We start from the raw sequence: 14,344 nt of genomic DNA on the forward strand, positions 1-14,344 counted from the left end.
GAAACCTGAGAGGGCCGGGCTGTCCCCTCAGTCCCGGGCTGTCCCCTCAGTCCCGGGCTGTCCCCTCATCCCCGGGCTGTCCCCTCATCCCCGGGCGCTCCCGCCCTGCCTGGCCCCGCCCCCTCGCGGTTGCCATGGCAGCGCGGCAGGTGCGGCCTGGCCCCCGTGCTGACGTCAGGGCCGGAAAATGGCGGCAGAGCGGCGGGTCCTGCCGCAGCTCTCCCGTTCCCCCCCGCCCGGACCCGATCCCTCAGCCGCTCCCGAGCTCTCACACCGCGGGTGCTCTCGCAGCAGCGCGGACCGGCGGCCCTGAGCGCGGCGGGGCGGGCGGCCCCGCTCCCCGCTCCGCCATGAGCTGCTCGGCGGACGCCGTGAAGGAGAAGCTGCTGTGGAACGTGAAGAAGGAGGTGAGGAGCGAGGTGTGAGGCGGGCACAGCCCCGTGCTCCGGCGGAACCCCGGGAGGGCTGCGGGGCCCCGGGCTGTCCTGCGCTCCCTCCCTCGCGAATCCTTCCCCGGGCCGGTTCGGTTCCGTCCCTCCTGCAGCAGGGTGGGGATAAGGAGTTGGGTTGGAGTACCTGGAATCGGTGCCGCTGGTCTTTGGGCAGAGCGAGTTCGAACAGCCCCAGGTTCCGTCCTGAGGCGATGAATGGAGCGCGGCGTTTGTTGGGCTACAACTCTTTAACCCTTCCCGTGCCGCCACGGGGGCTCCGTGACCTTCCCGGAGCTGCCCCGGGGGCCGGGGCTTTGCTGGGCTGGTCCAAAGGGGACCCTCGGACGGGAGGAGAGGGGCAGAACTGCTAGCACAGGTTCCATGTCAATAGTTCAGTACTGACTTTTAGAGGAGAAAGGGGGGAAATCAGTGAGGAGAGAGCTAATCCTGAGGTACCCTGGGACGGACCGAGCTGGCTCCCAAGTGCCGGAGCCCTGTCAGAAGTGTCTGCTCCTCTGCTGGGTCACTGTTCTCAGGAGCTGTGTGACATGCTGGGGACATCCCAGGTCTGCTGGTGGGCACACAACCCAAGGGGGTGGCATTTGGTTCCCCCAGGCGGTGCTGACCCCTCCCAAAGCAGGATGCAGGGGATGCTTCCTGCAGGGCGGGCTTGGTGCTGAGCCCCTCCAACAGGACCCTGCCCGGGTGCTGCGGGAGGAGGTCCCGGGTGCCCTGGTCCATCAGCACCTTGGTGGATGTCCTCCCGGTGGGACTGCGTGCGCAGTGAGTATGGTGTGTGTTTTTATGGCATTCCCCATGGAATGGCTGTGTGTAGCTGCCTGCTTTTACACAGGAGTTAAGTGAAGATGAAATGCTTCTCTATCACAGAAATAAAAGGTATTTTTTAGAAGCCTAACCATCCTTCTGCTCCTTCTCCTCCCCCAGCTCACAGCTGAGTAAATGACAAGTGGGATGGCCAAGGGTCATTAAAGCTCAATGAGAAGTTGCTGCTGTGGCCAAAGTGCCTGAGCACAGGTGTTCTCATGTTTGCTGGTATTGAAACCAGAAAATGTCAGATGTTTCAGTCAGTGTAGGCTGACCTGAAGTGGCACAGTAGGGACTGGCATGTAAAGGATGGTCTGTTTGAAAGGTGCAGGACCCTGTCCTGGGATGACCCAACCAGCAGCAGGCTGCAGGGCCCTGAGCAGGGCTCACCTATGGCTTGATCTCCTGCTAAGTGATGTGGCTCAGTGAAGCCATGGTCCTGCCACTTCATTTAGACATTTTAGCTTAAAATAAGCTTTGAGTCAAGATAATACCAGGTTTGGCTTAGAAACCTGTGTGCTTGTTCTCCTGGGTTGATGTTTAAATATATAAGTAATTCTGAGAGATGTTTTCTGACTCTGAACATTACAGTCTTGTGCTAATGTGGAAGATTAAAAGTGAAATGGATTTTCATGATCCAAGCCAGCTTGAGCTGAGGAGAACAAGTGGGATATGATTTAAAAATCTGAGGCTAGTTTGTTTTTAGCTTTTAGATTACTTGAATAATGCTTGAAAGTGTTATTTGTACCTTCTCTGTCATCTACATTCTTTTTTTTTTTTTCTTTTTTCCCAAATCCTCACAAATGCTCCTTTAGAGGATTCGTATTGGCTTGGCATTTTGGAATTTGCTCAGAGCTTTCCATCCTAAAATAGTAGAGCTTCTTGGTGACTGTACACCCATTAAGGTGGCACCTCTCTCCTGTGCACTGCACAGATGTATAGTGAGGACCCTCTGCCTTCTGCTCATGCACAAACAGTACCAGGAGGCAGGCAGAGAAACTGAGATTGAGGTTCTGCTTTTCTTTCAGACAGTCAATCAGTGGAGCCAGGAACTGAATGCAAACCCCTAGTGTACCAACCACCAGATTCTGCTGCCTGAAATAACATTAATTAACTTTTTGTGATATAATTTTCAATCTGATTTTTTATTCTGTGTGACTTTTCACACAGCCACTTATACTTCTGTGTCTGGTGTGTTGGTGGTATTGTTTTGAAAACTTGACTTGTCTGTGGGTCCATTCTTAAAGTAGTTGTTCCTTCCCCTGTCCTTTAAGCCCAAGCTCTTTCTCATGTTGAATTATTTTCACTTAACCTCAATATCTAATGGCCTTCAGAGCATGCATATTCTTTCTGTATGTTGCTTACACCAAGCCTATTAAAATTCAGTTGTCTTTGCAAAATGGTTGTCTCCAAATTCTATTGGTGCAAAGTGCTTTTTTTATTGTGTTTTTTTCTCTCTCTCTCTCTCTGCAAAACCTCTTGTGTTTTTCCTTTGGGAAAATTTAGTGTTGTTTGCTTTTTCTCAGATGGACTCTCAATTCCCACTGGTAAAGAATGTATTTTGTTGGCTCAGATGGAGCAGAAGACATGTAATGTGTTTTGAAAATTCAACTCTACCGGGATTCATGCTGAGGCTGCTTATAAGTTCACATTTCAAACGTTTATCTCTCTCTGCAGGAAAATCTGTTCTGACAAGTAGACTCATAAAACAGGCTTTTCTCTGGCTATTTCCTCCTGCCTACTGTTATGGAGGCTTTTTGCCATTCTGGATTTAAACACAGCACTCTCTCTCTGTGAAACAACCAGGTTAACAATAAGCTTAGCAGTTTCACCCTGAAAAATTTCAGAGCCCTTTGAAATGCAATTCCTCATTTTACAACTAAAATGCAACCATTAATAAATGAGAGGAGCAGTAGCTACATAGGCTAAACATGGTCTTGGTTATTTCAGTATTTTATGAGCACTGTTCTTTTCCTCCAATGCTGCCTTTCCCCCCATGCATGTCCCCAGGCTGCTTTTCCAGCATCTCATCATGATGCTTGGTTGAGGACAGTGCTGCAGCCTGTGTGCTGAAAGAGTGGGGCTGGGCTGGGAGGTCATTCCTAACCCTGAAAGTTACAGAAGGATTGAGTTGTGCTGGTGTTTGACTGCTTTTGAAAGTTTTGGCCATTGTTGTATGTAGAAGGAAGCCAGCACTGATTCATTACAATGTCATGCACACACATATCAGCTTTAATTTGAGAACTTGCTTTGCTGGACCTGGATAATGCTTTCACCAGGATATTCTTCACTCTTACAGTGCCCAGATCTTTACTGGGGTAGATGGAGCTTTTTGCTGAGGCCTTTCAGAGCTCTCTGCAGTTCCCCTGATGCAGGGATGCTTCTGCTTCATGGATGGAGAGGCTGAAACACAGAAGTTGCTGCAGTTGCTGCTTTTCTCCATGTTTGTGCCACCTGGCAGGTGTAAGCCTGGCTGGGATGAGTGGATCCTGTGTTGATGTTGCAGAGGGGGGGCTGCAGAGCAGGGTGATGTTTCCAAGGTGATGGAGGAGCCTGTGGCACACTGCAGCAGAACATCCACTGCCTCCTTCCCACCTGAGCCCTCTATCCTGGGCAGCAAACAGCAGCTCAGCAGGCTGGATCCATTTCTGTACCTGTGCAGGTGGATGGGTCAGTGAAGGGGGCAGGCTGCCAGTGTTTCTTTTAATGACATTAATTTGCAGTTTGTTCAGGTCTGTTAGCATCTGCAGGTGGGTGTCTGTGTAGGCTTATGTTCAGAAAGCTTCATTGACAAATGCCTTCCCAGAACAGAGAGACACAACAACATCACTCCCTAAAAAGAAAGATGCACAAAATTGCAAGGAGGAAAAAAAAAAGAAAACCAAACCAAACAAAGGCTTGTGTTCCATTTCATCAGAAACATTTGATTCAGCTCCTTGCCTGGAGCATCCCTGAATTACGTGGCAGTGAGGAATGATGTGGCACTGAAGAACACTGCATATTCCAGCTTTTGCATCTTCACATCTGCTGCCTGTGTCCTGAAAGTGTTTCTGGCAATGCTCACTGACACTCCAGAAAATGTGCAAAGGTGTTTGCTGCCAGCTGGGAGCAGGCACTGAGGGCTTGCCTGGTCTTTCCTGCTGAGCTCAGGAGGTCATGGACTCAAACTCTGCTGACAGCCTGACCAGATAGTGCTGCTGCATAAAAGGAGGGTTGATGATTGCATCTGAAATATTTTTCTTTCTAGCTCTTAATAAACTTAAAATGTTTGATCCTGGGCTCCCGACTGGGATCTGAATAACACACTGAGCTAATAAAGATTTGTGATAGAGGTATGCCTAGGAAATGTGTGACACTGGGGAGTTGGCCTCTGGGCTCCAGAGCTCTTGCTCTTGGTAAACAGCTCTCCCTCCTTGTCGTCAGGAATTGAATTCCAGTTACTGTTCCTCTGGGAGCTGAGACTGAAATCACAGTCTGCAGTCCTGAGTGGTGCCTGAATTCGTGCCATTGAGTCAAATGTGCATGGCTGACCCTGGTGCAGCTCTCTTGTGCTTCCTCTGTCCACCTTCATGATAGTGACACTTGGAGGTACTTTTTGCCAGTAATAAATCAGACCTTTCATTTGGTAAATTAAATATAGTTTTTATCCAGTGAAACCAGAACAGCTTGCAAAGGTTGAGCCACTGTCCTTCTTTCACAGATGGGTTGGCTGAGCCATGGAGAAGAGTTGGCTTGGAGCAGTGGGTGGCACTGTCCTCGTGCTTCCCCTGCAAGCTCTGTTTGCCATAACTTGCTGCCTCCCACGTGTGAATATTCAGGTCAGGGCTGAGCTGGAATTTAAAACAGCAGAGGGGCACAGCTGCCCTGTCCATTTCCCTGTGCTGAGCTGTGGTCTGTCTAGGTGCTATTACCTAGAGAACTAAACCTCTAGGTGAGGTTGGAAGAAGTTTTGTTGGGTTCCTGCCAAGATAAATGGACAACAAGATTGTAAATCAACAGTGATGTGACTGAAAATGTGAGAAGGGAAAGGGGAATGGTGGGTAAACAAAATAATCCTATTCCTTCCTCTGCTAGGTCCCATCCATGAGACCTTCTCACACTTCAGCTTCTTTCTTGATATGCTCTTACTCTTCTACTTCCCACTGCTTTACTGTAAGGTCCAAAGTTCTTACAGCCATGTCAGAAATGCCACAGGAAAGAAACCAATTGCCTTGGTAGGAGTTTATATTATCAAGGCTCAGTATGTGAATAGTGAGCCAGGTTTTATGAGGTGCAAGAGACTTGAAGTCCTCAGATGTAAAACGTGTTCTACTTTTAAGACCTCTTACATGCATGCTACCCTCCTCTCCAACATTTTCCTTACAACCCAGAGGGCTCCTGTTTGACAAGGAGTCCCAGTTCTGTAGGATCCTCTGGGACCAGGATTTGGGGTGAGGAGCAGGCAGCCCTGTTCTGGAAGGCTCCTGCAGCCAGGCTGGGGCATGGGAGTGGGCATGGAGGGCTCTCCATGGTTACTGGAGCACAGCATCCAGAATTGGCTTCTCAAATGCTCCTTCTGGAGGAGGAAGCCCTTCAAAATGGCAAAGGCACCAAGCTGCCACCTCATTGTCACAGCAGTGGCAGCACAGGCCCAGCTGTCCCTGGAGCACTGCAGCTTCTGGCTCCAGTGCTGAGCAGGAAGGCTTAGAGCCTCTGGATCTGTCAATGCAACAGAGAACCAGGAACCCAGCTAGCTCTGAACTGGTTATCTGGGGTGCCAGGTGCAGCCTAATGAGAGCTGAGTGCACCATTGCCAGCCCTGCTGAAGAAGTTGGGGTTGAGGTCCCTGGGGTCTGCAGCCCACCACTGAGCAGCCTGCACTGGCACTCAGGCCATGCTGCTGAGCTGCCTGGTCAAGACTTGCCACACAAATGTTACCTGCTAGGTAAGTCACTGCTTGTTGGTTTCCAGCACTGCTGTAAATACTGTTTTCAAGTTTAAAAAGCCAGATTTTCTGCCACAGTAATGCTTACTTCACGTATCGAAAATTATGTGGCATTTTAGGCAGAGTGTCCTAACCCTGTAATTATAGTTCAAAAGTGAGAGAAGCCAAAAGTTATTCTGGATTTCTATCTGGAAAAGCAAGTGCACTATAGCCAGGAAGGAATGAGTGTCTGATATGTGAACTGGCTGAGGCAAATAGGTTTCATCTGGTGTTAGGCTGAGGAAGACATCAGGATAGGAATAAGCTGGCAAATGAATGGAGAGTAACCACAGCCTCTCTTCAAGAGCTTAAGTGTAAGATTTGTCTGTTTTCTTCATTAATTTTTGAAAGTCAGTAATCCACGCTGAATTCCCTCTGGAGCTTGACACATCAGCCTTGAAACTGGAGAGGAACTTTATTTTAAATCAGTAAGAAGTGTGATAAATGTACTTGTGTTTGCTGTAATTGTTGAATTCATGTCTAGAAGTGAAACCAATGGCACTGTCTTCTCTGGAGGGTTTTTCCCTCTCTTCAGTATAGTGTCTGGTGCAGCAGAGCTTCAAGAGCATAATTTGTAATTATTGTGATATGGAAGGCCCTCAAATGGGGCAAAGTTTGCTGTAAACCTCTCTTAGGATGCATGTCTGTGTAGCTCAGGGATTTTTTTGTGTTTGAGGAAGAGAGCAGAACACCACAACTGAAATAATCTGGTAACTATAGGGGCATGGCCCAAGCAGGCCTTAGGCTGTTCTACCAGAGCTTCACTCTGCCCATGAAAAGCTGCTTGGGTTTGTCCTTCCTGTCCCTTCTTAAACACCTTTATCCTTCCTTCCCTGCAGAGAGTATCTTGAATGGGTCGTTGGTCCTCTGTTGATGGGGAAAGGGCAAGCAAAAGTTGAAACGGGATCTCCCAAGTGCTGTGCTGGTTTGTGTTGGGATCTTACAATTAATTCTTATTATTTCTTTATTTCAGGTAAAGCAGATCATGGAAGAAGCAGTCACCAGGAAATTTGTACATGAAGACAGCAGTCACATCATCGCCTTATGTGGTAAATGACACCCACAGACCCAACACTCCATGATCTTACTTTTCCTATAGAAATGTGTTTTCTCTGCTGGTAAATAGAGGAATTTAAATATAAGAAATCATAGAGTCAAGGCCCCTGCCACTTGACCACTTTATTCCGTGGGAAGGAACAGTTGGATGCTGGTCTGAAACCTAGCCTGTAGTTTACCAGGACCAATAAAAAACTAACTCTGCTCATCAGACATGGCCTGGGAATCTTTGGCCACTTCTCTTTGTGCTTCAAACTAAAGACTTAACTGAGAGTGACAGGAGAACCAGCATCAACATCTACTGAGCATGTGCAGCCAGGCACACCCAGTTATGTGTTGATCACACTGGAGAGCTTAAGAAGAGTGGGAATTAGAGAAGTAGACTGTCTAGAGAAATAAGTATTGACATGTTACTAAAAGCCCAAGTCTGAGAGTAGGGACCTTTTCCTTACACAACACTGAAACTCCACGTTGCTCTGTGGTTGCATGTGCAGGGCTGATCTAAGGCTAACCTGCTTGTTGTTTCCAAGTTACCTTTTACTTACAGCTTAGGAGAATTTATTAATCCCTACATATTCAGTGCAAGATTTGTGCATGTTCCCTGGCTAGTGTTTAATTGCTGTCAGTATAGATTCTAGCCATTTCCTCCACTTAGGTTGTGGTTATGTTAAATATTCCTCTTATATCTACTGTATGTTTGCACTATGCAGAGGAGAAAAAGTAACTGAGGAAAATGGTCTGGAGGTAGGAGCAGGTGAAGGAACCTGAGCCTGTGCCCTTGCTGCAGGCTGCCTCTTTGATCTGTAGGGCTTGTGGTGGTGGTTGTCCATTTTCTGCCTTTGAATATGCCTTCCAAATACCATCGTATTTGATGAGATGTTCTGCAGTGTTGATGTAAGGGATAGTGGGGAGACAGCTATTTTGGTGAGACTCTGCTTTGCCAAAATTAGCCATACTGTAAAATCTTAATATTTCTCCCTCCCTCCTGCTGTCATTCCAGTTGGTTTTGTGTTCTGAATTCTGCAGGGAAGAACTAATAACTCTCCATGAGCTGCCTTATTATTGCCAAGCAATCCTACCTATCCTAAGGCAGTAGTCCAGCCTGCAGCTGCTTTGAATGTAGAACTTAATTAACACTAAACCCAAATAGGGGAAGCTGAATGTTCTACTGTCACTTCAGGTGAATGAATGGAAAAAGTGTTTCCAGCAGGTTTGGCTGGCAGCTCTGGCTGGGGCTCTCCTGTGTGTGCTGTTCTCTTCCTTCCCCCACTCTGGTTTCATCTGCCTCTTCGAGAGGTTCTTCCCTTCTATTTAAAATTAGATTGCCTCAGTGCATGAGTCATTTTCAGTGAATCTTCGTTATAAATATAGAATCCTTGTGAATCATTTTACACTCCTCCAAGGCTGAGTTTAGGAAGAGTCTCTTAAATATATGGTAGTTGATTTTCAGGACCTGTCTGCATCAATAACTGAAAATTCCCTGACTCTCCTAGTTCCTCAGTGGCTGAAGGTGCCATTCTCCAGACCCAGGTGGGCTCTGTGCCACCCTGCTGGCCCTGGAGGGACAATGTCTCTGTGCCAGCCACATCTCCTCAGCTGGTGGTAGAGGTTTGTTGTAACCACAGTGACTCTGCTGCAGTCTGTAGGCTTCACCTGTGTGATCTGCTGACATTTTCAGCCTTGTGGGGAAGCAATGAATTCAGATGTTTTCATATTTTGCCTCAATCCAGTTTATAACCTGGTTACATTCCAGTTACTCCTTCATCCTGCCTGATTTATCAGAGATCCAGCTCTGTTCAGAGCCTTGGGGGGTCAGTTTGGGCTGGTGCTGTGTGGCTAACATGTGCCACATCAGGACCAATGCCCAGGTTTCTTTGGGCTGTGGGTTGGTATTGAGTGAGTTTTACCCCTGCTGTGCTGTCAGCTGGGGCATAATGAAATGCTGCCAGCTTGGTGGGTGTTTGTAGCATCTCTGGTGGACAGTGGGCAGGCGTTTCTGTGAGGAACTGGATGTGGATGTTTTCAGCCTGGGTTATCTGGTGCCGTTTCCTTGGTAACAGCAGCTGCCATCTCCTGACGTGTGGCCCGGGAACGCTGCTGCTCTGCATCCCTCCTGCCACCAGTATCCCTCAAGTTGTCATGGCTGGTTGTGTTCTAGCCCTTCCCAGCTCTTACACTTCAGGGGAAAAGGAGAAAGGGGGACCTTTGCTTGCATCTCTCTCTGCAGTTACCTGCTGTGTATTTACCACTGATCAGCAAGCAGAGGTTCCAGTGCAGTGCATTGCACTTACTGTGTTTGTCCAAAAACCACCTGCAGCTTTGCTCAGCCTTTTTCTGCCTGGTTGCACATATTTAGATCTGACATTAATGTACTGCTATAAGCAAAGAATTTAAAACCTTTAAGTTTAAATTTTAATTTAAGTTGGCTTCATACAGCAAACACAATGGGACACACCTTATTTGTGAATGGGTGTTAAGACAGAAATGTTGTTCTCTATGTTGTCAAGGGTGTGTAGCTCATGCCATGAATCTCACAGGACTGGTTTCCTCCAAGTGGTGTGTGCTTGGATGATTAGCAGTGTAAGATACTTCCTTCTTGGAAAATAAGTAGAGGGGAATGTTAGTTGGAATAGCTCTCTATCCATCAACACCTGTTCACAGTGCAAGGGCTGGCAAATTCTGAGCAACACGAATGCTTCTTGAGCCCTGTGAGCATTGTAGAGCCAATTCAGTTTGTAACATGATCAAAGTTAATATGCAAACCACTTAGTGTGACTAGACTTTATGTCAAACAATTCAACAGTTATTTCTCAGCTTTAATTAGGTTTTGTCACAGCTTCCTGGAGCAGATTAGTATTCCATTAATTTTGGAGGTAGTGGACAATAGGAAAGCAATTGTTTGGCTGAATTTTCTGGAGCCTCGTGCTTAGTCTGAGATTAGTTAAGTGCTTAAGTTTAAGGGTCTGCAGATGCTTGCAGGAATACACTCAAATAGCATCGACTGATGTCCTGGCTGTGTCTCAGTCAAGGATGGCAGTGGAGAGCCAGGAAACCTGTGATCCTCCAGATAATCTCTCTGGATATTTCAGGGATGAAGAGGAGAGCATGCCTGAGCTGCAGGAGTGCCTGGCAGTGCTGGTTAGGAATCTAAGCTTCTAAGAGTACCTAAGAGTTGACCACAAAAATGTGGTTAGTTGTGGGAATGTTTTTTTCATTGGTCTTATGATGACTTGTTAACCCATTTCACACAAAGTTGATTGTGTTTCAAAGAGAAGATCTAATTAGGAGCCAATGACTACATGATGCTGGAGCTTCTGTTCTGGTTTTTCTCATGCAGGGCCTGAAATCTAAGCAATTATCAGTCACCAAAAGTCAGGATTGCCAGCCCCAAGCAATGAAAAATCATGAGTCAGAAATCTTTGCCTTTATGGCCCTAAATTACAAGACTGGATTAAAGTTAATGACAGGAAGATAAAATCAACTGAGAAATAGAAATGTATTTCTTAAATCCATTTGTTATCCAGAGGTTCTTATCCAGTGGCATGCTTCAGGATGGTAAAACCTTCAGACTTGCAGTAAAGTCATGGGGGGAGGCAATGTGGGAAACCCTTTTAAGCTGAGAAGTTCCTTTTAGAAGTCCTTTCCTTGCCTCCTGTTTAAAGTATGGAAACAAAGTGTTAACAGGTGTTCAGTGAAAGGAACAGGAGGTTGATTTGGTTTAGTCTGGACCTTGTATTTGAGGTGTCCTGGCTGTCCATATGACATCTCTTTTTACACAGAAATATAACTTGTATAGAAATAGATTTAAATAGCCACTGTCCAACTAGACATTTTATTATTTTAATTATTTTGGCTTTCTACCCTGGCATTGATGTTTTTTTAAAAAATGCAGTTAATGTCCTCTGGAAACATAGGTCTCAAATGAAATATGAGCCTCCCTGGATTACTGCTCCTGTTTGGAAAACAAACGTTTTCAGTGATGATTAATGCTTCAAAAGTAGTTACAGAGGTTATACCTCACTTCATAAACACATTAGCCCAAAGAGAGTACCAGAGATTATTATGATTGGGGGAAGGCAAATATTTCTTCACACACATTTAAAAGCTTTGATTGTGCTCCAAAGATGACTGCTTTAAAGTAATGAGAGGCTTGCTGTAGAGGACAGGGGAGGAAAAAAAAAAAAGAGACTGAATATTAGCTGTGAAGTGAAATCAAACAGTTTTTGAACTGCACATGTTTTTAGTCTGGGAAGTGAAATATAATCTCTCATGCTTTTTAGAACACTCTGCTAAACATTTTGCTTTAGTCCTGGGCCATCAGTCTGGATCATATTCAATTATTTAGAGAAACCTCAGTCATTTTGATGTAGCTTTAATAACATTTAATGGAAACACTTTAAACACTTCCATTTTGAGATCCCTGAATCTTAATGGTCAAGATTTTAAAGAGCAGTACACACCTAGAGTTATATTTAGAACTGAGGAGGTATGCTTTTTTTTTTTTTTTTTTTTTTTTTTTTTTTTTAGATTTCCCCTTATTGACTTATTGAAAATATGATGTCAGGACAGATATAGCTGGAGAGTCTAGGATTCCTTGGCACTTGAAGACAGGATGTCAAATGGTGATTGTGACCTATGCACATGCTTGCTTTTCAGTTTTTCTCAATGAAAAAGCATGCTATAACTTGGTTATAAACTGGGTTTCAAGCTGGTCAGATCTGTGATTAGCCAGGTAAAACCACAGCAGCTGCAGATGATGAGCAGCTGACTGCTGCTTCACGATCCTCTTCTTTTCAATTGTTCTTATTTTCTTAAGCCTCATGAATTCTATTCCCTGGGCACAGTTTCCATGAAAACAAGATATTTAGCTGTGGTGTTTCTTCCACTCTTAAGGAAAATTTCATCTGCTAAATAAACCCCATAAATAGTCTTTTCACAGGCCTGCTTTGCTTACCACCCTTCAAACCCCATCCTTGGAGCTCTTTTATTTCACACTCCATTAAATCATGTCACGATTTTCATAAAGGAAAAAAGGAGAAAACTGAAGTTGTTCAACTGGCACTGCACAGAGCAGCCTTGCTGAAGTTATAAAAGCGTGTCATTTTTCAAAGCTTGTTGAGGACCATGATTATTTGGACTGCAAATCAATAATATATCTGCACTTAATTAAATTCAGCAGTGGATACTGCAGGGGATGTTCCTCAAAACTGGCTGGAGTTAATGAATTTTTAGATGGCTGCTGTCAGCTGAGCAATACAAGGAATTACCTGAGCTGTGTTGATTTATTCCAAGCACATTGCTGCTCTTCCAGTCTGTACATAATTAATATCTGCTTTTTTCTGCAGTTTCTGTATGTATGTATTGTTGGAGGTGATGATGGGCAGGCACAGGATCATGCTAAGCTCTGCTCAGAAGCTTACAGTATTTATTTGTCCATGTGCATACATACTTGGGGATAGAAGCACATGTGTACCTGCTTGTACACAAAACTAACTGTTGATATCTTTCTGGTGTTAGCAGTTCCTCCAGAAACAGCTAGATCTGCATCTCTTTATGTCTTCTAAGAGAGTCAGATTCCAAAAAGGGAAAAATGCTTCATTTTCTTTCAGCTAGGTAAATAACTTCATTTTTCTGTCCCAAAGGTTCTTCTAACTGTAGCAGCTAAGCTGTTTATTTGTGTTACTCTTCTAAGGCAGCAATCTGAGCTCTGCATTCTGGAGATTGCAGCTCCAGGGGGATGAGCTATTTTTGGTTTCTCAAAAATGAAGTGGGTTTGCAGAAACCTGATTTATTGAACCATCCAGCTCTCTTCCCTCAAAGTACTCCTCTGTCAACATCCTTTTTCCACCCCCAGCTCTGCCCTGTGTCTGTCTCCAGTGTGTGCCTGTGTCTGAGGGTGGCTGCAGTACATGTATTGATTCCTGCTGATTGATAACGTGATGCACTGTGGAAATGGGGGGTGTTGGTGCACACCAGTGTGTGTCCAGTTATAATTTCTTGTCCCTTCTGACACATTAAAATCCAGAGCTGTCCAAAACCAGTGGGAATTCCCTTGCAGGTTACCAGAATGCAGAAGTGTGAGCAGCCCAGTTGATGGAGGCCTTCCTGAACAGAACAGGGCAAGGAACAGGAGGGACTTTCCTGGGAGTACATGGAGGTTTTCAGGAGTAAGAGTTTGTACACACTGGCTTATTTCACTGTAAAAAATGTGCTTTTACTCTTTCAATCCAATGCTTAGAAAATAGAAATCTAACTTTTCTAGTTTGTTTAGAACAGAAAAGAAACAAAAAATGAAAAGGTGAGTGGAGCTAAGGAGATGTCCTGAAATACTTTGTATTTCCTCACTGCAAGGCCATTTGAGCATCACTATCAGGGTCCTCTTTTGTCTTTTCAAAGATTCTGCATCTTGAGGAGATTCTTCTGCAAATTTGTTCAGGATGGGTTAAAGTTTCCTTGCTGTCTGAGCTTGGCTGCATGTGCACGTGCAGGAGAACCTGGTTGTGGGTGATGCTGACAGGGTCCAGTGAGCTCATTGCTGCTCTTGGACATGCAATAAACAAAAAGCCCTCTTGGACTCCCCCAGCCTGCTGACCTCTTTAGCTAATGTGCTAATTCACTACACATGTATTACAGTCAGCTGGGGACTGATGTTATGCCAAGTCCTTGTGATAAGAAATGTCACAATGGAGTAATTAAATATTGGGGCTTTAGGGGCAGTCACTGTAGAAATTGCCCTCCATGGCAGCTGACAACATTTTTAATAATTAAAGCTGTGCCTGCTGTGCTTTTCACTAAATTTGTTTCATTAATATTTTATTGTTTTAAAGAAAGAAAAAATCAACATTGAGGGTGGGAAGAGAGCCTGTTTCCTAAGCAACAGCAATGCACTTCTCTGCAGTTATTTTTGAAGGCAGGTTGCTTCATTTAAGATTTGGAACCAATTATTGCTGCATTGCTTCAGGCATCCGGAAAGCTGCTTTTTTTTTTTTTTTTTTTTCATTTTCTGTATTTCTAATTGAAAGACAGAGCAAAACAGGAGCTGGGTTAAGAGTTGTTGTGATGGTTGCTA

At 45.2% G+C, this 14,344-nt stretch overlaps 1 protein-coding gene across 8 annotated transcripts in view; it reads left to right on the forward strand.

Annotated features, from left to right (window-relative positions):
• The first annotated feature begins 140 nt into the window (after nucleotides 1-140).
• Nucleotides 141-14,344, forward strand: part of SGSM2 (small G protein signaling modulator 2) — a 38,822-nt gene continuing 24,618 nt past the window's right edge. For 4 of the 8 annotated variants that reach the window (XM_071765416.1, XM_071765418.1, XM_071765417.1 and 1 more), the window contains exons 1-2: nucleotides 157-407; nucleotides 7,193-7,268. In XM_071765416.1, the coding sequence (XP_071621517.1) occupies nucleotides 351-407; nucleotides 7,193-7,268 (133 nt within the window). In that variant the 5' untranslated portion in view covers nucleotides 157-350. Of the gene's footprint in view, nucleotides 408-7,192; nucleotides 7,269-14,344 lie in introns of those variants that run through there. The other 4 variants (XM_071765420.1, XM_071765422.1, XM_071765421.1 and 1 more) reach the window with 3 other exon arrangements.

This window comes from Heliangelus exortis, chromosome 21, assembly GCF_036169615.1.
Source record: "Heliangelus exortis chromosome 21, bHelExo1.hap1, whole genome shotgun sequence".
Lineage (NCBI taxonomy): Eukaryota > Metazoa > Chordata > Aves > Apodiformes > Trochilidae > Heliangelus > Heliangelus exortis.